Source organism: Homarus americanus, unplaced genomic scaffold, assembly GCF_018991925.1.
Source record: "Homarus americanus isolate GMGI-L3 unplaced genomic scaffold, GMGI_Hamer_2.0 scaffold36970, whole genome shotgun sequence".
In the NCBI taxonomy this organism is placed as follows: Eukaryota; Metazoa; Arthropoda; class Malacostraca; order Decapoda; family Nephropidae; genus Homarus; species Homarus americanus.
Window position 1 is genome coordinate 3,347,995 of NW_024740094.1, and position 24,612 is coordinate 3,372,606.

A 24,612-nucleotide genomic window follows, 5' to 3' on the forward strand; every position below is an offset into this window, starting at 1 on the left:
GTGGTGGGTGTGGTGTGGTGGGTGTATACTGTGGTGTGGTGAGGTGGTGGGTGTATACTGTGTGGTGTGGGTGTGTACTGGGTGGAGTGGTGTGGTGGTGTGGGTGTGTACTTAGGTGGTGTGTGGTGTGTACTAGGTGGTATGGGTGGGTGGGAGGTGGTGTGGGGTGTGGTGGGTGTGGGTGAGGTGGTGTGGAGGTGGTGTGGGTGTGGTGAGGTGGTGTGGGTGTGGTGTGGGGTGTATACTGGTGATGTGGGTGTGGTGGAGGTGGTGTTGGTGTGGTAGGTGGGTGTGTACTGGGTGGTGTGGGTGTGGAGGTGGGTGTGTACTGAGTGGTGGGGTATGGTAGGTGGGTGTGTACTGGGGTGTGGGTGTGGTGGGTGGTGTGGTGTGGTGAGGTAGTGTGGGTGTGTACTGTGAGGGGTGTGGGTGTGGTAGGGTGTGCACTGTGTGGTGTGGGTGTACTGAGTGGTGTGGGTGAGGTGGTGTGGGGTTGTGGTGAGGTAGTGTGGTGTGTACTGAGGGTGTGGTGGTACTGAGTAGTGTGGGTGTGGGTGAGGTAGTGTGGGTGTGTACTGAGGGTGGGTGTACTGAGGGTGTGGGTGTGGTGGGAGGTAGTGGTGTGGTGAGGTAGTGTGGGTGGTGAGGTAGTGGGTGTGTACTGAGGGTGTGAATGTGGTGAGGAGTGTGTACTGAGTGGTGTGGAGTGTAGGAGGTAGGGTGTGGTGAGGTAGTGTGGTGTGTACTGAGGGTGTGGGGTGTGTACCTGGTGGTGGGTGGTGAGGTGTGTGGGTGTGTATGGAGGGTGGGTGTGGTGAGGTAGTGAGGTGTGGTGAGGTAGTGTGGGTGACATGAGTGGTGGGTGTGGGTGAGGTAGTGGGTGTGACTGAGTGGGGGTGTGGTGAGGTGGTGTGTGTGTGAGGTAGTGGTGTGTACTGAGGGTGTGGGTGTGGTGGGAGGTAGTGGGTGTAATTGAGTGGTGTGGTGTGGTGGGCAGGGGTGTGGTGAGGTAGAGTGGGTGTGTACTGAGTGGTGTGGGTGTGGTAAGGTGGTGTGGGTGTGGTGAGGTAGAGTGGGTGTGTACTGAGTGGTGTGGGTGTGTACTGTGAGGTGCTCCCTGTGCCAAGACTGCCCAAGGCCAAGTCAGCCTGTGTCTTCTCTTTTGTACAAGCAAACTGGTACTGAGGGGCAATGGTGGTTACAGATTTTTATTTCACATGGTTAGGTATACAAGTTAAATTCCTTTAATATTGACAAGTTGTAAAATTATAGTAAAGAATTATAGTGGTATGCTTACTTTGCTAAGATCCATGACAGCACCCAATTTGCTTAGCTGTGAGAGGCTGCCGACAGCAGCACTTATGTCCACCTTCATAGTCGCCAGCCAGTCAGTGTTGAGTAAAGCTTCCATCCTCATGTTGTTAATCTGTTAACAGACAGTATAGTATAGTATTTGGAATTATTTATAATTACTTCAGCAATTGATAAAGGATGTAATATTATGCAGAAAGGTATAAAGTAAACACTTCAGTTCAAAACACATTGCAGGGGTACCGGACTTAAGAACGTCTGACTTATGAATGTCCGCCGATGCGAACGAGGTTAAACTTTAAATTTGCAGTATTTTATTTACCTGATTACTTATTCTTTCCTTTCATTTACTGTATTTTGTCATTCTATTTCTTCTTTTCTCTTAAATTAAGTGATTTTAGATGTATATAAGGACTTAGGCTATGATATAGTGGGATTTTAAACATTGTTCTGTAAGTACAGTACAGTATGCACATAGCATGTACATAAGACTCAGATTCTCTTTCAGCCTGCCCCTGGTTCAGTCACACCTCCACCTTCCAACCAACTTAACGGTACTACCCTCTCTAATGTTACCCACTTTCAGTATCTCTGCTCCCACCTGTCCACCACCGCAGACATTGACAAACAGATTCAATGTCGGATCAGATGTACATCTCAAGCCTTTGGTAGATTCCGTACCCTTGTCTTCAGCTGTAGGGAGCTGAAATTATCTACAAAGTTACACGTATATCGAGCAGTAGTCCTCCCCACCCTGCTATATGGCAGCGAGACATGGGTCACATACAGGAGGCACCTCAAGGCACTTGAAAACTTTCATCAACGTAGTCTACGTTCCATACTCTGTGTTCGCTGGGAAGACAAGAGAACATCTGCCAGTATTCTTGCTGACACCAACTGTAGGAGCATCGAGGCTACTATTATCCATGAACAACTATGCTGGACTGGCCATGTTACCTGCAAGGCCGACAGCAGACTGCCAAAGCAGCTACTTTACAGTCACCCAATGAACAGTAAACATAATGCTGGAGGGCAACTGATAGTCGTAAGACAAACCTGAAAAAGAGCCAAATCAACCCCCTCACCTGGGAGACGATTTCTCCACATCGTAATGTTTGGAGGAGCACCACACGAGAAGATGTCAATACTTTCGAATTAGCCCGACTGCAAACCGAGGCAGACAAGTGCCGATGCCAGAAAGAAACTGCCACCACCCCTCTTGCACTAGATGTAGCCCTCCACACGTGCAACATCTGTGAACGACTCTGCAGGTCCCGTATCGGTCTCTTTAATCACCTCAAAACTCACCAACGAAGGTGACATCCTGAATAACTCATATCATTGTCTCATAGCTGGATGATCGTCATAGTCGATTCTGAGTGACAGCAAAGTAGTAGAAGCGTTGGTGGTGTTGGAGGGTGTCTTTATTCAAGACATCCTCAGGTTATGAGACCCACTAATCCCCTGTTCAAGAGAGGGTGACCTGACATTCCATCAGAAGGTCACTCATATGAGACCACCAATCCCCCACACCCTACCTCCACCTGACATTGCATCAGGTCAGGTCAGGTCAGGTTCTGGTGAACGGATATATTACTGAAGTTAGTTGACCGAGATGAAGACAGAGAGGTAGCAGTGAATAACACATGCGGTGGCAGCAGGACATAGACTGAGCAGATGTAAACAAACCCCATCGCCAAGTGGCAGGAGCAGAATTGAACAGAATCACGCTCGACTTAGCAAACTACAGTAGTTTACTAAATCAAGAAAAATACCAGAATTTTGATTTAACGGAAAGGGGTTGCTCGAATTAGTTCGTTAAATCAAGAAAATACTGTATTTACAATGGTTACCCTATATATTATATGGTTTTCACACTATTCATATGTTATTCTCAGTAAGTAGACTGTCACAAACAACCCATAACAATGTTGGTGAGAGTGAAGAGAATCACCCGTCATGACAAACAAACAAAGAATATGACGATGCACTGTTGCTAGCCTTTTAGATGTGTTAATAGATGATAATCATAATAAATTGGGGTAAATATATGGTCAAAGCTACCAGCTAGGAATGCATGCCCCCCTATTTACATTAATTCCTTTGGAGAAAATTACCCAGATATTTGCATATTCTTTATTCATAATCACTTTAAGTAATGCATCCCTTGAGATAATCAGGGTATTCCTGTACTGGAATCTGAAGAGTGGTTCAGTAAACATGTACAAGATAGTGAATTTATGTATACTACTGTATAGAAATTTGGTGTAGAGAGGAGATACTATACATCATTCTTATTAGTCCAATACTCCATTAATTACCTGTACAGAAAACAATACTGTACCATCCAGGATGCTGTATATTTTCCAAGCTGCCTCTATTTCCCTTTTATACAATCCCCATGGTCATTAATAAGAACCCTTGGCTATTTCTGTCCCAAAGAGCCATAAAGTGAAGCTCGGGTACAGCAGTGTAACGCTGATAAATATGTACTTACACTGCTTTCTGCACCCCCCCCCCCCATTTCGTGCAATTTAAGAGTACCTTAGCAGTGTAAAATACAGTAGAGTAGTTATAAATATAATGATCAAAGCTAGTCATTACATCAAGTGACCTAAGAAAGAAAGCTTACCTTAGACAGTAGGTATGTGTAATTAACACTTTGTAAGAGATTTTCAGTAAATGTCTCTGGACCCATTTCCTGGATGGCTTGATAAAGCTTCACAATGGGTGAGATAACTGTGCTCCTCTTAACGATGCTGGCTGTGTCCTCCATGTTGTTTCTGAGTTGCACTAACTTCTTCAGCATCTTCACTGATGACAGCAAACTTACAATTTCCCGAGTCTCTATCCCATAAATCTAAAAGTAAATAAGTTATATAAGAAAGATCAGTGTCCAAGTCAAAATACCTATACATGTGATATACACACTAAGTGCAGTAAATATACAGGGTGTCAACAAACTTCTGTACCAGTTTTAAAGTTGTATTACAACAAAACCAAATGCATCTTGTTGCCTTAGTACTAACAACCCTTCAAATAAGGCACAATAGGGCAGATCTCATTGAAACATTTAATAACCTGAAAGGGATGGAAGACGTGAAGCTGGGACATCATTTCTTTGTGATGTCAGGCACCACCAACATGAGGGGACATAACTACAAGCTTGCTAAGTTATCATGCAGAACAAACATAAGGAAAACTTCTTCACAAAAAGGGTGGTAGACCTATGGAATGGTATACCAGCCCAAGCTGTGGAATCAAGAAAAGTACTGGACTTCAAAAGAGCCATCAATAAAATTATCAAGAACAATAGAGGGATCCTACACAAGCCACTGGCCTCTTTCCCTCAGTATGGCCACCTCTAGGGGTGGCCATTAGGTAAATAAGTTAAAGTTTTTTCTCAAGTTTATAATCTGGGTGGCCAGTTTCTAACATAAGAAGCTGGAATGAAGATGGCGACTACACAGGGGAAGTCCAGTGTGTCATCTGGTCTACAGAGTTGATCAGTGAGAACTGTTTAACAGAATTACCACCACCAATAGGGAACAATCCTCCCTCCATTAGGTGGTGGTTCACACCTCCCTCCATTAGGTGGTGGTTCACACCTCCCTCCATCAGGAAGTGGTTCACACCTCCCTCCATCATGAAGTGGTTCACACCTCCCTCCATCAGGAAGTGGTTCACATCTCCCTCCATCAGGAAGTGGTTCACACCTCCCTCCATCAGGAAGTGATTCACACCTCCTTTCCTCAAGAGGTGGTTCCCACCTCCCACCATCAGGAGACAACAAGTCTGATAAACAGGCTTCAGTGGACGTCCAGGTGTTTCTCAAGGAACCATTGGTAATATCAAGAGACACTCCAACACAGCCCTAAGAAGTCTATTCATTGCGCTTCAAGTGAACTGCAGCTATTGTACCAAGATCAATGGGACACAAAGTCGCACACAAGAGATTGCACATTAATGCTTATAAAGGGCAAATAGTCCAAGCTTTATGACCTAATGACAAGCCTCGGAGAATGAGTTTGCGTGTTCCACGTTGACTCGATTGATGAAGACAACGAGTACCTAAAACGGTGTTCTTCTCTGATGAAGCCTTTCACACGAAGTTACCACCGTAATGTGTCACTATGGGGGTCTCAAAACCCACTTATGCTTTGTGAACACATTTGTGATAACTCAAAATTTAATATTTGGTGTGGACACATGCAGGATAGGGTGATAGGACCATTTTTCGTTGCTGAGCAGAATATCTAAGGAGGCTTGTACCTAGACATGCTAACCAATTACATGATCCCCCAGTTGGGAGAGTTGCAACCATTCAACAATTTTCGGTCTCCACACTGGAGGTTTGATTGTATGTACAGTAATTTAAATTATGAGAATTTCCCGATGTGTTAAATATCATGGAATCATCTCCAGGCTCCCGTGAATTTCTGAAATTATGCCTGTAGACTTCTTCTTGTGGAGGTATGTCAAGAATTATGTTTTCCAGACCCCAGTTGCTGACATTGAAACAATTTGTACAAGAATAATTGATGGTACTGTATTGGGAGAGTAACAAAGGAACTGTTGGTCAACAAGGATAGATGTGTTTTGGTCCACTAAAGTGAACATGTTGAGATGCACTAAAGAACATATAAAACTAGATTTGTTAAGCAACAAAATACCAAAAAAAGCATAATTCTATGTATTTTGGTTTTGTTGTGATAAAATTTTAAAACCATAACAGGACTTTGTAATAATAATTGTTATTAAGTCAATTTGACCAAGGACGGCTGACAAAGCCACGAGAGGCTTGTTTCCAGTAGTCCTCATGCTAGCAGCATCTGGTGTTATTAGGGCCAGGCGGTTACCCATCCAAGTACTAGCCAGACCCAATGTTGCTTAGCTTCACTTATTGGACAAGGAGCAGTGTTTCCAACAAGGTATTATTAACACCCTGTATCATAAATGAGATGCTGAGTGTGACAAGGTAACAAGTGCTCCCCCCAAACTGAGTTATAGTGTATAGTATTATCTGTACTCCCAACCTTTCCTCTATCTGCAGAAACACAAACTGTCCCAGCAGCACAATACTTGTAAGTCTGAGAGCCATATTAGTGAAGGTAGGTAAAAGCGTCTCTACAGCACGTGATCTGTGCCTCGAGGTGGACTGAGTGGGAGAAGGGGACAAGCACGCCCACGGCCCCCAATCGTAGCCTCTCTCACTCATAGCGACTCATTATTTTCCGGTTTCTTACCTAAAGAGAGTCCCTGTTTCTACAAAATGTCATAGGAATGCTATGTAATAACACTTGAACCTTTTTTTAATTTTCTAACTGGCAGAAAGGAGGCAGTGAGGACCATTGAGAGAAAAACAGAGAGAAGGGAGGGCAAGGAGGGTGGGAGTGCGGGCAGGTGGCACGTGACGTGTAGTGTTCCGGCCTGTCCGAGTGACGAGTCTTATAACACCAAAGGGAGGAAACATAGGGAGGAGGAGGCGGCTGAGAGCGAGGGTGGGTTGTAATACAAATCATTGTTTACTGTAATTTTTCTAATAATAACTTACTCAAGTAACTGCATTTTTTTTTTATAATACTTTTTGGGGCTTGGCCCCCGGTCAAAATATTGGTAATACCTGGTATTGTTTGCTTTTATGCAAACAGTACAATGACCTTTGACTTTCTGGGGGTAGTCTTTAATACATTATTGCTTCCATGTTATGCAAAATTATACCTCAACAATGTATATTAATGAAACTACAAACGCTACCCATCAAAAACAATGCAATTTTTACTATAAAAAATCTTTTCAATTAATATGACTTAAGTATCTGCAAAACCAGCTTTAAGAGCTCTACACACTGCCACTTGAACGAACTCAATATCTTCATTGGTTCAAATGTTACGACATTTTGAATTTTTTCAAACTATAATTGAGTTTTTCTCGATTGCGATTGTGGGCGCTTGGTACCTTGTCGCACTCAGCGCCTCAATTAGTATACTTGTACACCAAATAAATACAATGAATTTATATTAAAAGTTTATCATGTGAGAAGAATCATCATTGTCACACACATAGTATTGTACTCCTACATTCTGATGCCAAGCAGTGTTCTTCCCTTCACAGGAAGGAGACGACCTAATACTGTGACTCAAAAATGTGATGTGTTGACAACACAAGTTCACAAGAGATATCCCCACAGAGGCCACCATAATTTCCTTCCATTTATTCAAAAAATTTAGATTGTTTCCAAAGTATCAAAAAAGCCAAATTCAAGAAAGTTACAGTGATAACATCCTAACATAATCTAAACCAACCTTAGAGGAACCAAACATTCTCAATTTCCAATGGTACAATATGAGAGAAACCAAATAAGCTTCACTTGCCAATGTACTTACTCGATTAACATCTATCAGCAGGTCATTCTTAATGATGTCAATAACCACACTACTGAAATTTAATTTCGTTTCAAAGTCGTTCATAAGAATGTCTTCCAGTGGCACCAAGACTGTGATCCTGGAACCAAGGGTCTGGAGAGCAGTCGAAGAAGCTGGAAGGGCTGCCATGGCTGCTGCAAGTTCCTCTGCTGTCTCCAGGCTTGATTTTAAACTGAACAAGTCTCCAACTGCTGTTAAAAGTCTGTAACACAAAATTAAAAGACAGATCTATGTTAATCTGCATTTCTTTGTCATCATTAAAGTGAACACACACACAAAAAAGCACACATCAATCCATACAACAAAACTACAGTATCATTGAACATTATTCTAAAACTTGTTCAAAACCTTAATACACTAACTCTTTTGAGCTGGTTATTGGCTTACCAGTACAAATTAAAGATTCTCCCAATAATAAACACACTTTACCACAAACGGAAAACTGTCACTTTTTTTTTTATAATAATTTTCACCACTCATCAGTTTATTAGCCATTCGAGCCTGTTCTACCCAGTGTTAATACAGGAGAAAACCGTACTCTGGGAAACCTGTGATGTTTGGTAGGGTCCCATAGGATAACACCCTTCTTACGTGTGCCTGGACCAAGCAAGATTAAAACCCTTGACATAGAGGTGAGAGATAAGCACATTACTGCTGTACTACCAACAACCCCATGGCCTTCTGAGATTATGCCTGTAGACTTCTTCTTGTGGAGGTATGTCAAGGATTATGTTTTCCAGACCCCAGTTGCTGACATTGAAACAATTTGTACAGTTGTGGAAATGTGTTCCTATTCCACCTGTGGTAGCCCGTCTCTCCAAACGGCTCACCTATATATGACCTACAGCAAACCTATCCACCAATCACGTCCGTCATTACACAACCAATACCCATTCATTCATAAACAATAATGCTACTACTGCAACATTGCCATTTGGAGACACGGGTTACCACAGGGGGCGTAGAAACACATTTACGGAACTGTACAAGAATAATCGATGGCATCAGTAAAGTAACAAAGGAACTGCTGATCAACACAGTTGGATGTGTCTTGGTCCTCTAAACGAGTAAGACATTCAGCTACACTTCACATCTATGTTGCGTATATCACCTCACACAGAAAATAGGAAATATCTTGTATATAAAAAAAGTTTTAATAAAGGAGAAAGAGCATCTAGTTGTACAGGTAAGTGATTTAACAGAAAATGTGATCACTGCACACTAAGGTGAGGTGCCTAACAATAGTTCCTGAAGGTGAAGTTGCCTGCCCACTCTAACCTATGGGGTTCTGGCTCTGCCTCTCATGACACCATCTTTATCCATTTATCTACCGAAATGAATCATAAATAGCTGCACCTTCTTGCATGGTCATATTAACACTATTGAGTTTGGGTAGGCGCTCTCCCATGAGACGCTCGGGATCTGGCCTGTTATTCATCTCGCCGCACTTGACTGCACCACACGAGAAATTGTTACTGTATACATAGTGAGCCATAACAAGCTTGCTATTTGAGATAAAAAGGGGAGATTTGTTGCATTAGCATTGTAAATAAATTACCTAAAAGGAATTTTTATGAGTAATCACGATACAAAATAATTACTTCTATACGTAATCGCAAGTAGAAGGCATCAGGAGGCACCACACTATCACCAAGTGGTGCGCTCTCCTTGTACTTTTTACATTTTCTCACCCCTCCACCCTCACCAGCAACACAAGGCAAGGTTAACAACTCTCACAATACCGTTATGAATAAATGATATCATTATGATGCACGAGATATCAGCACAAGCCATGAGAAAATGTGTGGGAAATGTGAGTCAAGGTCATATCCTGGGTCCTTTAAGCACAAAATGGAGACTGGTGTGGTAACCTTGAGTGCAGTCTACATAGTGTCAGATTGCACCAACGTTACCAAATGTGTGTCTTGTGTATCTAGTGTTCATACGTAAACATAAACTTATTTTATTTTAATTTTTTACTTCATACGAAATTTTTACTTCATACGAAAAATTGAGTATGAAAACCCTGTAGCGATAATTTATACCATACAGTAGGGTCAGGATATATACCGACTTTATACCTGTATAAAGATTTTTTTATATCACAACTACCAAAATTATCAACATTTTCCAATATATGTACTTATAAATTTATTTACAGTAAACTCACAACTTATGTGGGGTTATGTTCCTGGGACCTCACATAAAGCCAAAAACCGTATAAAGTCAGAAACACTCCTAAACATCCCCTAAATGGGCCAAAAATACAAGTTGAAATTTGTTTTCTCTTGCGCAAAATATGTGATTTCTATATTCAAATTATTTGTTGTCTTGCAAGGATTCCAGCAATGCAATTTATATTTGGCTAACTTTAGACTGTGTCATTTTATGACAAGTTTAGTCACTTTTATTAGCCTCCAGAACCTAACCCTATTTCCCCATTAAAAACATGTAATTATATATCGCAATTTAGTACATAGCAAACATCCTTGGACCCTATCTCGTGATATATCCCGACCCTACTGTAAGCAACTTTGCATATGAAAACCCCCAAATGTTAATTCTACTATAGTAGCTACAAATGACTATCTTATTCAATGTGAAAAATAAACACTGCACTATATCTCAATACTGTACTCAGCATTACGCTTCCTACTCCCAAAATTTAATGTACATGTACAAGTAATATCTCCGTTAGCCAGAATCCCTCAAACTCGGAACTCTCCAATAGAGAATTGAAATTTGCTCAGAATTATCCGTAAAATTATCTAAATCCCGGGTTTGGGAACAAATTCCAAGGTTGAAGATCATGAGCATTTTCAGAAAAAAAAGCTGGAAAATCTGTCAAAATTTTTATTTCTGGGTCTGGGAGCAAATATCGATTAGGAAATAACGCGCAAATAACGGAAAATCTAAGAAAATTGCGAGAAAATCACTCCAAACCTTTCTGCTCAAGGCCTGGGGACAAGGGTTCCTGGTGTTATGAAAGATTGTATCATGTTTAGCCACATCCTCACATGTTGGTGCGCGGGTGGGAAGACCAACCACTTGGGTAATGCTGGATTTTTCTGCTCCGGGTCTATTTTTAATTACTGTACAAATATAAATATTTCTTTAAATGTGTTGTACATACAATACTAAAAAAGTAAAAAAATACAGTCATAAATCAATGTACAGTATACGTAGTCTCGTTTTACGTGGATTTTGTTTATGCGGCACCTTGCCAGAATGACAATTTTAAGTTACGCGGTTCTTTCCATCATTTACGCGGGAAGCGTTGTGGGGAGGGTGTGCATTAGGTCGCTCTTAAGTTATCGCTGATGTCATAAGACGTATCGGACTGCGATTGGACCACGCATCCTTACCTCCCTCCGCCGCTAGCTGTGATTGGTCTAATGTAACATGACGTGCCCTGCCAACAGAGGGAAGAAGTCGCTGACCTAGCCGGGCCTATCTCATTGTTCTCAGTCTCCACGTATACAGTTCTCTCTTGTGCCCGCTATTCCCCTCACAATGGCTTCCGCTGGACCCCCACCACCCCCGAGAAACCTTGAACTACCTGGACCAAGCCATGGTTATGTGAAGGAAGTCATTGAGTTGGCGGAGAAAATCAAGCTCATCTTTGACAAAGACACAGTCAAGCATCTGTATGAAGTGTCTAATAATCTTCTGTCGAAAATTATGGAGCCATATGTCCAGATGTATCACGACAACATCAATGCTAGTCATCAACGTAGTATTACGGACTTCTTCGCCCGCAACCCACCACAACCACAGCCAGCCCAAGTCAGTGATAGTGAGGATATGGACTTTGAGGGGTTTGTCAGGGAGGCCCTGCAAACCTCTGTGAATAGTGATAGTGATTCACTGGAGGGCCGCTAATCTGCCCTCTGCCTCGGAACCAGCCGCCATCCCCGTATGCCGACCCATCTCTTCTACTAACGTAAGTGTTAAAAACCTTTATATTTGTACAGTAGTGTAGTTTTTTATTTAGATATTATGTGTGTGTGCATACCATCATAAAATTATGATGTTATTTTTACTACAAGGTACGTATTGTGTCGGAAAAAGTGGAGTTTGGGAGTCGGCCCAGTCTCTATTTAAATTAATCTCATGTGTTATGTTATTTCATTTACGCGCTTCTCGTTTTACGTGGACCTCCACGGGTTCAATTGACCGCGTAAATGGAGACTATACTGTTGAGTAATTCCAAGCTGAGCTAACGAGGCAAAGGGTGAGGTGAAGGACTCAGGTGGCGAGGTGACGGAGTTGATTACTGCAATTTTTATGTCTAGTGCAAACTATGGGATGTTTATGTACTCAAATTAATCACTATCTTGCAGAATTCAGCAATACAAGTTATATTCTGCTAAGAAATGTTCTGGGGAAGTGGGCTAGTGTCCGTCTGTGCAAGTCGTCTGGTTAGCCGGAAATCTCTCATCCCGGAAGTGCTCTGCTCCAAGTGTTCTGGCTAACAGGGACATCACTGTACTGAAGTTGCCCCATGAAAGACTTTGATTCACATATACAGTCAACCCTCACTTTATGCGGTCCCACATTCCGCGTTTCCACGTTTACGCGGTACCCTGCCGGAACCCGGGATGCTCACATTCCGTGGTGTGTGGCTTACTTGCTAAATCAAGAGTGTCAACTTCGGCGCTATCTTGGTCGCCCCTCCCGCCTGCTCCGCCTCTCCGCCTGGGCAAGCAGCGGCCAGGATTCTTTGCCAGTGCATGTCTCTGTTGCGTTATCAGTGGCGTCATATGATGTATCGGACTGTGATTGGCCATGCATCCCTACACTCCCTCGCTGCCCCAGCATAATTGGTTTAAAATGTTATAGCGTGTCCACCCGAAGGGGAGGGAGGGAGAAGGAGGAGGAGGAGGAGGAAAGGCGGCCAGCTTGACCTAGCAGCAGTTTCATCCTCCAGGCCACACCGTTATGTCGACCATCCATTGTTCTGTAAAATGACTTCATAGGCCCACCGCCCCCAGAGAGAAACCTTTCCTTGCCTGGACCCAGCCGCCTAAGCCAAAGAGACACGGCGTTCGTAGCCTCTGAGGTGAAATTAAGATCATCCAAAGAGTTAGGAGAAAGGAACAAGACAGGTTGATTTAGTGGCAGCCAACATATAGATAATGAGCGAATCTCTGATCTGGACGGTAAAGAGGATGCAGCCAAGATAAAGACACATGAACATCACAAAAGGTCTACAGGTGCTTCTATGATCAAGTATTTCCACAACCAGGTGCTTCTCAGGACGGAAAAATTGCTTGTGAGCTACTTGGTGCGTCGGGCCAATTTCGGCGGTGGACCTGGCAGCTCTGTTAAGAATGCCTTGCGTGAACTGTATGCTGCAGTGTCACGAAAGATAGAATTACAGAGCCCAAACCTTTAATGCTTCCTCTCGGAAGTGGTTACAGAGGGTTTAAGATGAGGAACAAGATCACCAATATCAACATTGGTGATGAAGAAACTAGTGCTGACCGTGTTCGCAGCTAGGGAATTTCCTCCGTTTTTTCACGTGAGATTATGGAGGAAGGACAGTACACCGACGATCAGGTGTTTAACATGGACGAATCTGGTCTTTTTGGAAAAAGCTACCTTCAAGACCTTCGTTGTGAAGAATGCCGCAACAAGATTTGGGGCGGAAGATGCAGAAGGCGCATCACCGTCCTGTTTACCACCAATGCCTCCAGTGCCTGTAAGCTCAAATTGCTCGGTGATCCACACAGCCCGCCAAGCCACCGCCTACAAGAACATGGACATGACCAAGCTAAATGTCACTGGCTGACCCCATACGTAAAGGCGTGGATTCTCTACACTATCCCTCTCCTGGTTTTGATGACTATTTCTGTTCCCGATGTAAAGAAATTCTGCTTGAGCAGCAGAATGTATAAATTCAAAAGAATTTTGTTGCTGGTGAGACAACGCACCAGGACACTAGCTACTGTTAGATCGTCACCCCAGCGGAAAAGTGGTCTTCCTTTCCTCCCAGCACTACATCTATAGCCTGGCCATGGACCAGAGTTGTCTGTAATGTAAAAAGCTGCATTCTCAACTAAAAAAATTCAAGATCCTGAACGACTACACCAACACCAGGAAGAGTTAAATAGCCTGGGTGATACCACCACGACAACAAGAAGCGAAGAAGATGAGGATCAACAGTTGGCACAGCAAAAATACTGTTCAAACAATTCTGGAGAATATTCAACATCAAAGAAACTGTGGACTTCTTGGTGGAGTCATGGGATCAGCTGTCTGTGCTACAATTCTCGTCACGCATGGAGACATGTTGCATGGAATACCAGGTGAGAGGAGGAGTCAATCTGTGACTGGTGAGTTCAGACTGTTGCAGTTGCAGTGGACCTTGCCAGAGAAGCTGCGCAGTGTTACAGCTGCGAGCTTCTCGAGACCCTGTGGCGACATCTGGAGGTGATAAGGGATCCTGATGTGACTACCGACGAGATGGTAGATGATGATGACGCGTCAGTGAAGAGGCAGGTGGTCGTCATCCCAAGAAAGAACACCGCTTATCCCATAGTAATGGGGTGCCATCCGAGGTGTATCGAGAAAATCAAAGCTCCTCCTTTCAAAACTGACCTAGCGCCAAACAGGTATGAAATCTTCACTACCCAGCTGTTGCAGACTATGGAGCCCTGCTTCAGGTTTATCCGACAATATAAACACAGCCGTCAGCAAAGCATAACAGAGTTCCTGCCTGCAACCCCACCACAGCCAGCCCCAAAGCCAGTGATAGTGACAGAGGTAGAGCGTGAAGATGACTTTGAGGATTTGTCGGGAGGCCCGACAAGTGTGGATGACAGTAGTGGTGACGTGACTCACCTGAGACCAGTAGCCCTGCCTCTGCCTCAGAACCAGCCTCCATCATTAATGCCGGCCATCTCTTCTACTAGCAGTAAGAGTGTTAAACCTGACTTTTAGTTTTCCTAGCCTAGCCTTTATTTTTTCCCTAACTTAACCTTTATTTTTCCCTAACCTAACCCCTCTTCTATATTAATTGTGTGTGCATACCATCATAAAGTTAAGATAAATTTTTACTACAACATAGTTGTGTGTCGTCAAAAAGTGGGTTGAAATTATTTCGGTCTCTGCTTCAGTTAATCCCACTTATGTTATATTTGTTCACTGCAGCGTTTCCTCCTTTCCGCAGTACCTATGGTTGTATTATCAGCAAAAGTGAGGGTTGATTATAATAAAGACTCCTAAAAAAAGTCTAATAATTGACAGATAAAAGTCACAGGAGTAAAAAGGAAAAAAACAGGCAACAAAATAAACATGATCATTATATCACTAACCCAAGGAACTGAGCAAGAGTAGTGGAGTTGGGCAGGTGTGAGGCAGGTGAGGAAGTGCTGCCGAGCTGTTTCATCTTGTATATACTGTGTTACTATAGCTTTCACCTGAGGAAAAGTTTGTATAAAATAAAAATCACATATTATAAAGAATAATAATAACATTAAAGCACATAATTATTAGTAATTAAATTGCTTTTCAATTCAGTTTCTAAAAGATTTAAAGGTGGACAAAGCCAAACCTCTATACTGTACTGTATAATATGATCAACACTCTTTACAAGTTTCCTTCATCAATATGCTTCTCTTAATGTGTTCCCTACCACTCTTGATCTTTCATAACTTATTTTCAGAATACTTACGATGTAAAACACAAAATGTTATTACTGTACTGTATATATTACAGTAGAGTTTGAATATTTCACAATAATTGACATCAAGCCCACTGTAGAAGAGTGAATTTTGTGGAATAGTGCACACATGTCCCACAACCCATCAGCCAACCACTGTGAATAGTTTACTATTGTATGTATGTATGTAACAATGACAAAACCTTAAGTACCATCCTGTATTGTAAGACACACCAGATGAACCATAAGTCTAGTTCCTGTACCTTCAGTGGTGTACCAGGTGATGTCTAACTTTGTTACTAATCACTGTACATGTGTTCTGCTTGAGTAAGTTAGTTCAGATCCAGCATGAATTATTTATCACTTATTCAGTGTGTTTTCCTTGTGTGTGTGTGTGTATGGGAAATCAAGCATAAAATAATTCCCTCTTGATAAAAGTAATTCCATTACTACTTATAAACCTTATGCACATCATTGTAAAATATCCAAAAATGCCGACTGTACTGTACTGTATTCTGAAGTGTGTAATACTGAGACTCCACTGTATCTAGTAACATCTAAAATAAGTTAAGTCTATAACTAAATAATTTTATAATAAAGAAATTTAAGAATAAATTTAGTTTACAAATTTATACACAGAGAAAAAGGAGAAGTACTGTCTTAGGGGTCTGGTATTATATGTCGATGTATTCCAGAGAAATGCAACTTATAGTGAAATGTTTTAATGAAGAATTTGAGGAATTACCCCCATAATGCAATTAGGGATAAATGCATTCCACCATGTACATAATACCCCATGAAAGCTTAAGATGTGTTCCGAGAGAGAGCTAAGAAATCAGTTTACAATGGGGTCATTATAACATACCGTACTGTATTGTATATTTATATGGAAATATATATTCTGACAACATTATTTGTTGTCTGTAGTAATGCAGCACACGAAGTCGTTATACATTGTCCCGAAAAGTTGTTTCATATGTACTGGTTAATAAATAAACCAGGGTATACACAGGTTCATAATACACTGCAGTAATACCCGCCACGCTGTCCTGCTTACATCGCTTACATTTATGCACCCTGCCAGAACCGAATTCACCATGTGCATCTACTCATACAGTTAATTCCCACTTAACGCTGTCAATTGAACCCAGAGGGTCCCGTGTTAAGTGAAATCACAAGTAGTGAACAAGAACATATGGAGACCTAATAGAAAACGCCCGCACTTCAAACTCCACTTTTGAAGGCACATACCATGTTGTAGTAAAAATAACATCTTAATTTTATGATGGTACATGCACACAATTAATACTTAAGAGAAATAGAGAAATACAGTCATGTTAATGTCCATCCAAATAATGGACTCAACTCCTCCCCTCTCACACACTACACTGCTTGGTAGAAACCACTAAATTTTAATAAATAATACCTCAAACTAAAGTTAGGATAATACAATTGACATTGCTGGATTCTCAGAAGACCAGGAATATTTTTGAATATAAATGTCATATATTTTGCACAAAGATAACATAGCTACTCTAGAGAAGAAAATTTTTTATCTAAAAATTGTATGTTTAATGCAAAATATATGATGTTTATATTCAAAATGATCACCAAATTATAAGAATTCCAGCAATGTAAATTATATTCTGACCGGGTAATTTGTATGAATTTTATGAGCTAAAACAAATATCTTCAGTTAATAAAAAAAAAATAATTCTTCACGGGGTAACAGATGGTCGGTTGGTCGGTCCCTCCCTCCCCCCCACCCCCCACCCCCCACCAACCGTCCCAAGGAGATGTGTGGGATAACCACTAAATTTTAATAAATAATACCTCAAACTAAAGTTAGGATAATATAATTGACATTGCTGGATTCCTTGTAAGACCAGGAATATTTTGAATATAAATGTCATATATTTTGCTCAAAAGATAACATAGTTACCTAGAGAAAAATTTTTATCTAAAAATTGTATGTTTAATGCAAAATATATGTTGTTTATATTCAAAATGATCACCAAATTATAATAATTCCAGCAATGTAAATTATATTCTGGCCGGGTAATTTGTATGAATTTTATGAGCTAAAACAGGCAGTCAGGCAGGGTGGCGGGTGGGGCAAATCTTAAAATAGCGTCTCGAGCCGGACACTCACCGCGTATATGTGGAAAAAATCCGTGTTAAGTGAAAGTTCAGTTTGACAGGGCAATCACAGATATGATAAAACGCTAAGTGAAACCAAGCGGTATTACTGCTGTATAATGTAGGGTGAAGTATAATCTTTTATTTACTCATAAAATTCATACAAATTACCCGGCCAGAATATAATTTACATTGCTGGAATTCTTACAATATGATGATCATTTTGAATATAAACATCATGGATTTTGCATTAGACATACAAATTTTAGATCTAACGTAAGAATTTTGTTTACACAGAGCAAATATGTTATCTTTTGTGCAAAATATATGACGTGTATATTCAAAATATTCCTGGTCTTGCAAGGAGTCCAGCAATGTCAATTATATTATCCTAACTTTAGTCTGAGGTATTATTTATTACTATACCTTAAAATCTAGTGTTTCACCCAAACATTTCTTAAAGAGGGAGGAGCCAGCGCAGCCGCGGGAAGAGAGGGGGTGGAAGTTAGTCCATTATTTGAATGGACATTAACCTGGTGACTGTATTTCTCTTAAATATTAATTTTGTGTGCATACCATCATAAAATTAAGATGTTATTTTTACTACAACATAGGTATTGTGTCGGTATTGTGTCAGAAAAAGTGGAGTTTAGGAGTACGCCCAGTATCTATTCCAATTAATCCCATATGTTCTGTTATTCCATTTACGCGTTTCTCGTTTTACGCGGACCTCCGCGGGTTCAATTGACCGCGTAAATTGGGGTATTACTGTACAATATTAAGTGGTGATAAATACACTATTAATTAATAAGTACTGAAGACATGTTGTAATAAGCAAGATGACATGGTGAAGGATGGTGTTGGCAATCAACTGTTAGCGCTATGTAAATAAAGCATGGGTCGAGTTTGTTTTTCTCGGGAAAATTTATTAATTTCCGGTCACGTTTTATTGATCCGGCACCAAATGAACCTAAATAAAAGGGAATTATGGTGAAATTGCACGCTTTTGTTACAAAATAAAGGGATTGTAGGCTGACGGGCACAGGAGGCGAGATGTCTTCTCAGTCCAGTCCCAGCACTCCCTCCCTCCTCCTCTCCCCAGCCATGTATCCAGACATAGTTTTTCTTTTCTATTCTTTTCATTCCATTTCTTTACATGCAAACCCTCCATTGTATAAGAACTGAATAAGGTTTTCCAAACTTTCATTTTTTGGTGTTGGAACACTTGTGACTTAAATGTCCGCGGTGAGGTATACAGTGACTCCTGGTGTGTTGCCATACTACTCTCAGATACACTCCATCTCCCACACAGAGTATACCCCTACTCCTGGTGTGTTGCCATACTACTCTCAGGTACACTCCATCACCCACACAGAGTATACCCCTACTCCTGGTGTGTTGCCATACTACTCTCAGATACACTCCATCTCCCACACAGAGTATACCCCTACTCCTGGTGTGTTGCCATACTACTCTCAGATACACTCCATCTCCCACACAGAGTATACCCCTACTCCTGGTGTGTTGCCATACTACTCTCAGGTACACTCCATCACCCACACAGAGTATACCCCTACTCTGTACTCTCTCAATTTCTATTTTACATTTTTATATTACTGTACAGTAGTATACTATAGTATTTTATTTATTCATCAAGCACACTAGCACACTGAGATGAGTTTTCTGCAAATTCTGTGATATCTTACATTTAACAATGGCATTAGTGCGCAGTCATGTGGGGAGTGACCGACATATTTTGGCATGGTAGAAGCTTAACAATTGTATGGCATTTGTGTTGCTTTTTATGGTTAGTTTTACATTATATTATATTAGATATTTTTTATGCTACTGCACTTATGCATCATATTCCGATACACACATAATTAATATAAAACAGTGGATGATGCAGACAACATACAATATATGTGAAACAAATGACAAAATGAAAATTTCTTCCTATATTTGTTAGTGATGTATATGTAAAATGATGCACATCTGTACAACATATAACGAGGACCCCTGTACTGCATTACAACACTTAAATAAGACTTTGCAATATGACAATGTGAGTGATTTAGCCTTGCTTGTATTTACCCAACAATAAAAACATCTCATAAATTATAAAACTTACTAAATACGACACAGTATATTGTTTATTATGCCAGCAGATCTTACCTGTTGACTCAAGTTTGCAAAATGGTCAAAGACAATATCACAGCTGAGGGTCTGGTTCTTTACCTCGTCATCAGTCATCATCTGGAAAGGAAATGAACACATAATTTGAAACATCTCATAAAATATCTAATAACAAAAAATAATATAATTTAATACTGTGCTCTCAAAGACTACAGTTATTTTCTCCTACACAATACAGAAGTTATCTAATCCAGAAATTTAATCAACAAAATAGTCAACTCTAAGGTGATGAGAAATAATGTTACCAAATCCATCAATAATAAATCCACTTCCAGATATTTGATCCACTTACACTTCCCCAATTTAATCTCTGATATAAGAAACATTTGTATATCTCTAAATCCACCACTTAACTCACACTCACTGTAAACTAATTTATTAGTACTGTACAGTACAGTACAGTACAGTACATGCAACTGTCAACTTTTTAGGTGATATTTTTAGCATTTCTTCAATATCATCCAAAGTAGAGAAGCAAGACCTAGAAACTTGTACAGTACAGTATATCTCTCCTTCCATTTTGTTTGCCTCTTTCTTACTGCCTCATTGTCATCACAATCATCATTATTATTATCATCATTATTACTACCATCATCATTATCATCATCATCCTCACCATCATTAACATTATCATTTATCTTACAGTGGTCCCTCGGTTAACGAACACAATTCGTTCCAGAAGGTCGTTCGTTAACCGAAACCATTGTTTCAATGGGATATTGGGTAATTGGTTCCAGCTCACAGAAAAGTATATACAAAGTAAAGCCAAAAATGCATAAAGTCAGAAACACTCCTAAAATTCCCCTAAATCGCCTTAAATCACTATATTGTACATATACACTAGAAGGCTTAAATCACTACTGTAATGTGATACAGGTGATTAATTTTATCTCTTGTGCAAAATATATGATGTTTATATTCAAATTATTCCGTCTTGCAAGGATTTCAGTAATGCAAATTATATTATCCTAACTTAAGTCTGAGATATTATATAAAATAAACACCTTAAAGCCTAAGCAAAACACGAATCTTTTGTCTGGGAAGGCAAGGAGGGAGGTAGCCAGCGAGCATGGGAAGAGGGGGGGAGCGGGAGGTGAGGTGACAGAGTGTCTGGTGAAGTATAATTTGTTTATTTATTTGAAATTTTTGTTTTTAGCTCATAAAATTCATAGAAATTAGCCAGCCAGAATATAATTTACATTGCAGGAATTCTTATAAGATAGTGATTAATTTGAATATAAACAAGCTAAAATTTGCATTAGACATACAAATTTTAGATCTAATTTAAGAATTTTATTAGGGAGAGCAAAAATTTTATCTTTCGTGCAAAATTTATGAAGTTTATAATCAAATTATTCCCTGTCTTGCAAGGATTTCAGCAATGCAAATTATATTATCCTAACTTTAGTCTGAGGTATTATGTATTTTTAAACCTGTAAACCTAGTCTCTTTCCCCAAACGTTTCTCAGGAAGGTGGGGGGTAGGGAGGGAGGGGTGACAGTGACATGTTTGACAGTTGGCGCCTGTGGTGTGAAGTATTTAATTGTTAATTTATGTCCTCTAGATTGAGTTTTTGTTTTTTGCTTATAAAATGTAATAGAAGTGACTGGGGTGAATTTAATTTGCATTGCTGGAATTCTTATAAGATAGTGATTAGTTTGAATGTAATCATAGAAGAGATCACTGAATTGGCTGAGGACCTCCTCAGCTTATCAGCTGATGTTCAAAACAAAATGTGATTTTCGTAAGGATTTCGTTAATCAAAATTTTTTCGTTAACCGAATTGAAGATTCTTATGGAAGGTAATTCGTGAACCAAAATTTTGTTAACTGAGGCGTTCGATAACCGAGGGACCACTGTATTTACCTATTTTGAAGCTCAGTACTGTTTTTGAGTCCACAGCTTGGGCTGGTAGACCATTCCATAGTTTTACCAGCCACTGCATAAAAAAGTTCAGTATTAACTTTTATTCATTCTGCATGATAGCTTGGCGAGCTTGTAGTTATGTCCCCTCATATTGGTGGTGCATGACATCACAAGAAATATCCCAGGGTAATGTTTTTCATCCTTTTCAGAATTTTTGTATGTTTCAATGAAACTTGCCCCATTGTGCCTTGTCTGAAGGATTGTTAGTCCCAAGGACAGTCTACTCTCGTTAGCCGGAATCTTTGATCCCCGGAACTCTCCAATAGCCGGATATATTTTTGAGCCTTCCGAGAAATATCTCTCCATTTTGGGGATGGGAACATGTTCCCAATATGAATTCATGCAAATTAACAGAAAATTACAAGAAAATCTGTGCGTCCTGGGCACAGGAACTAATTTTCTGGGAGTTCCGAGAGATTGCATCTGGCTCCAATGTGGGGATGCTTGCCTGGTGCGTGAGTGGGCTAGTTGCTTGGGTAATTTAGGTTGCAGGCTTGTGCGCTGCGATTAGCTAATATTGTCATGTGACTGTTTGGGATTCCCTCAAACCCTAGCATCATGATACGCTTATTTCTTAGTCTGCTGCTACTGTACAAGGTTATTTCCTCGCTTGTTGCAGTTTTTGTGTACATGACATAAACAGTGATTTGACATAAACATTCATTACAGTGTATATTACTGCAAATTTACATTCTGTAAGTGTGAGCACAATATGTACGATACTGTGCATAGCAGAGTGGACATTACATACTGTACCATAGTGTGTAATATTTGTGTGCACTATACTGTAAATTTACTGCACGTGTACACTTCCAAAAACTACAGAAAAAATTGAGTCACCAAGGGGTTGAGGAGAAGCCCATTGAAAAGACTGTCCATAAAGGAAAAATTAGACATTTTCAATAAACTCAAAAAGAATGTCTCGGTGAAAGTGTTGACGGAGGAGTATGGTGTGGGTATGTCGACCATCTACGATGTAAAATATGCCAAGAAAAAATTGAAAGGGCCAGAACAGAAAGCTACACCAGGCACAGGTGAGGAAGGTAGCCTCACCCATGTTCGTATGGGTACCCTGAAGTATGAAAGTGGATGCTGTGGTGTATGACTGGTACAAGCAGCAATGAGCCAGTAGTGTTTTCACTCATGGTAATGAGCTCTGTCATGCTGCAAAGCAACTTGTTATGCTGCTAGATATGCTTGACTTCCTTGGGAGCATTGAGTGGCTCTTATAAATTCTACAGGAGGCACGGGATTAGCAACAGACAAGTGGTTGATGAGAGTACTAATGCTGATATGGCGAGTATCCAGCCACTCAAAGAGGAGCTGCACATCAACAAGTGCAAAATGTACAAACATTTGAGACAGGCCTCAAATGGAAGTCTCTGCCTAACAACACCGTAGCATCCCAGCGAGAGAGCAGGACCCCTGAACTCTAGGCCAGCAAGCACCATGTGCCAATGCTGCTGGAACCCACAAAATTAAATCCATGGTGATGGGAAATGCAGAGGCCTAGATTGCTGTGTTGTCCTGGTGTGGCAACAAAGAGGCATGGTTCACCCAGGAAATACTTAAAGGCTGATTCCACCATGTCTTCTTCCCGTCAGTCCCACAATTCCAGATGACAAATCATGGCATCCCCAGGCAAGAGATCAAGGCCTTGCTCATCCTTATCAATGCACTACCCGCCCTCAGGATGACTTAAAAAGTGTTGGTGGGAGCATCCGAGTGAAGTTTTTACCGCCCAACACTAACACCCTGTACATCACTCATACAGCCTATGGACCAAGGTGTCATTCTGGCCTGCAAACAACACCACCAACATCAACTTCATCACCATCATCATCATCATCATCATCATCATCATCATCATCATCATCATCACCAGCACCACAATCATAAACATCATCACCACCATCATAAACATCACCACCACCATCCTAAACATCACCACCATCATAAACATCACCACCATTATCAACATCATAAACATCACCAGCACCATCATCAACACAAACATTATCACCACCATAAACATCACCACCATCCTAAACAATACCACCATCATAAACATCACCACCATCATTAATATAATACGGTAAAACCCCGCTTTACGAGGTTTCACTTTACGCGTTTCCACGTTTACACGGTACCCTGCCGAACACGGAATGCTCACTTTACGCGGTGTGTGTACTCTTTTACGCGGAGAGCAGCGTGGGCAGGGTGCGCACAAAGTCGCCCAGTCATCAAAACATTACCGAGTTCTTCACCCGCCACCCACCACAGCCAGCCCAAGTCAGTCATAGTGATAATGATAGTGAGGATATGGACTTATATGGACTTTGAGGGGTTTGACAAAGAGGCCCTGCAAGCCTCTGTGGTGGATAGTGATACAATTGATACAGGTGATGGCCAATAATCTGCCCTCTGCCTCGGAACCAACCCCCCATCCCCGTGTGCCCAGCCATCTTTTCTACTAATGTAAGTGTTAAAAAACCTAATATTATTGATATTTCTCTTAATTATTAATTGTGTGTGCATACCATCATAAAATTAAGAAGTTATTTTTACTACAACGTAGGTATTGTGTCTGAAAAAGTGGAGTTTGGGGGCTGGCCTGGTCTCTATTTCAATTAATCCCATATGTTATGTTATTCACTTTAAGCGTTTCTCGCTTTACGCGGGCCGCCGTGGGTTTAATTGACCGCGTAAAGTGAGGGTTCACTGTAAACATCCCATCACCACCACCATCAACATCACCACCCACACCATTTTCCACACCTGTATGGGTCATTAAACTATGGTGACCTAACACACCCTTAGCACAATCTTGTATTCAACTGGGAAGCAGTTTATCCTCATCCTGACAAATTCTCACTAAACTTTGGACAGCACTCACCAGATTCCCAGGTTCAGTACTTCCTCCATTGCTCTTCTATCTACTTAATCATA

At 40.8% G+C, this 24,612-nt stretch overlaps 1 protein-coding gene across 5 annotated transcripts in view; it reads right to left on the minus strand.

The window, feature by feature from the left end:
• LOC121875159 (phospholipid-transporting ATPase ABCA1-like) overlaps positions 1-24,612 on the minus strand; it is a 157,731-nt gene that overhangs the window by 56,591 nt on the left and 76,528 nt on the right. For 3 of the 5 annotated variants that reach the window (XM_042379595.1, XM_042379593.1, XM_042379596.1), the window contains exons 2-6: positions 19,717-19,797; positions 15,056-15,160; positions 7,698-7,938; positions 3,944-4,171; positions 1,298-1,426 (exon numbers count right to left, since the gene is read on the minus strand). In XM_042379595.1, coding sequence (XP_042235529.1) covers positions 1,298-1,426; positions 3,944-4,171; positions 7,698-7,938; positions 15,056-15,129 — 672 coding nt within the window. In that variant the 5' untranslated portion in view covers positions 15,130-15,160; positions 19,717-19,797. Of the gene's footprint in view, positions 1-1,297; positions 1,427-3,943; positions 4,172-7,697; positions 7,939-15,055; positions 15,161-19,716; positions 19,798-24,612 lie in introns of those variants that run through there. The other 2 variants (XM_042379592.1, XM_042379591.1) reach the window with 1 other exon arrangement.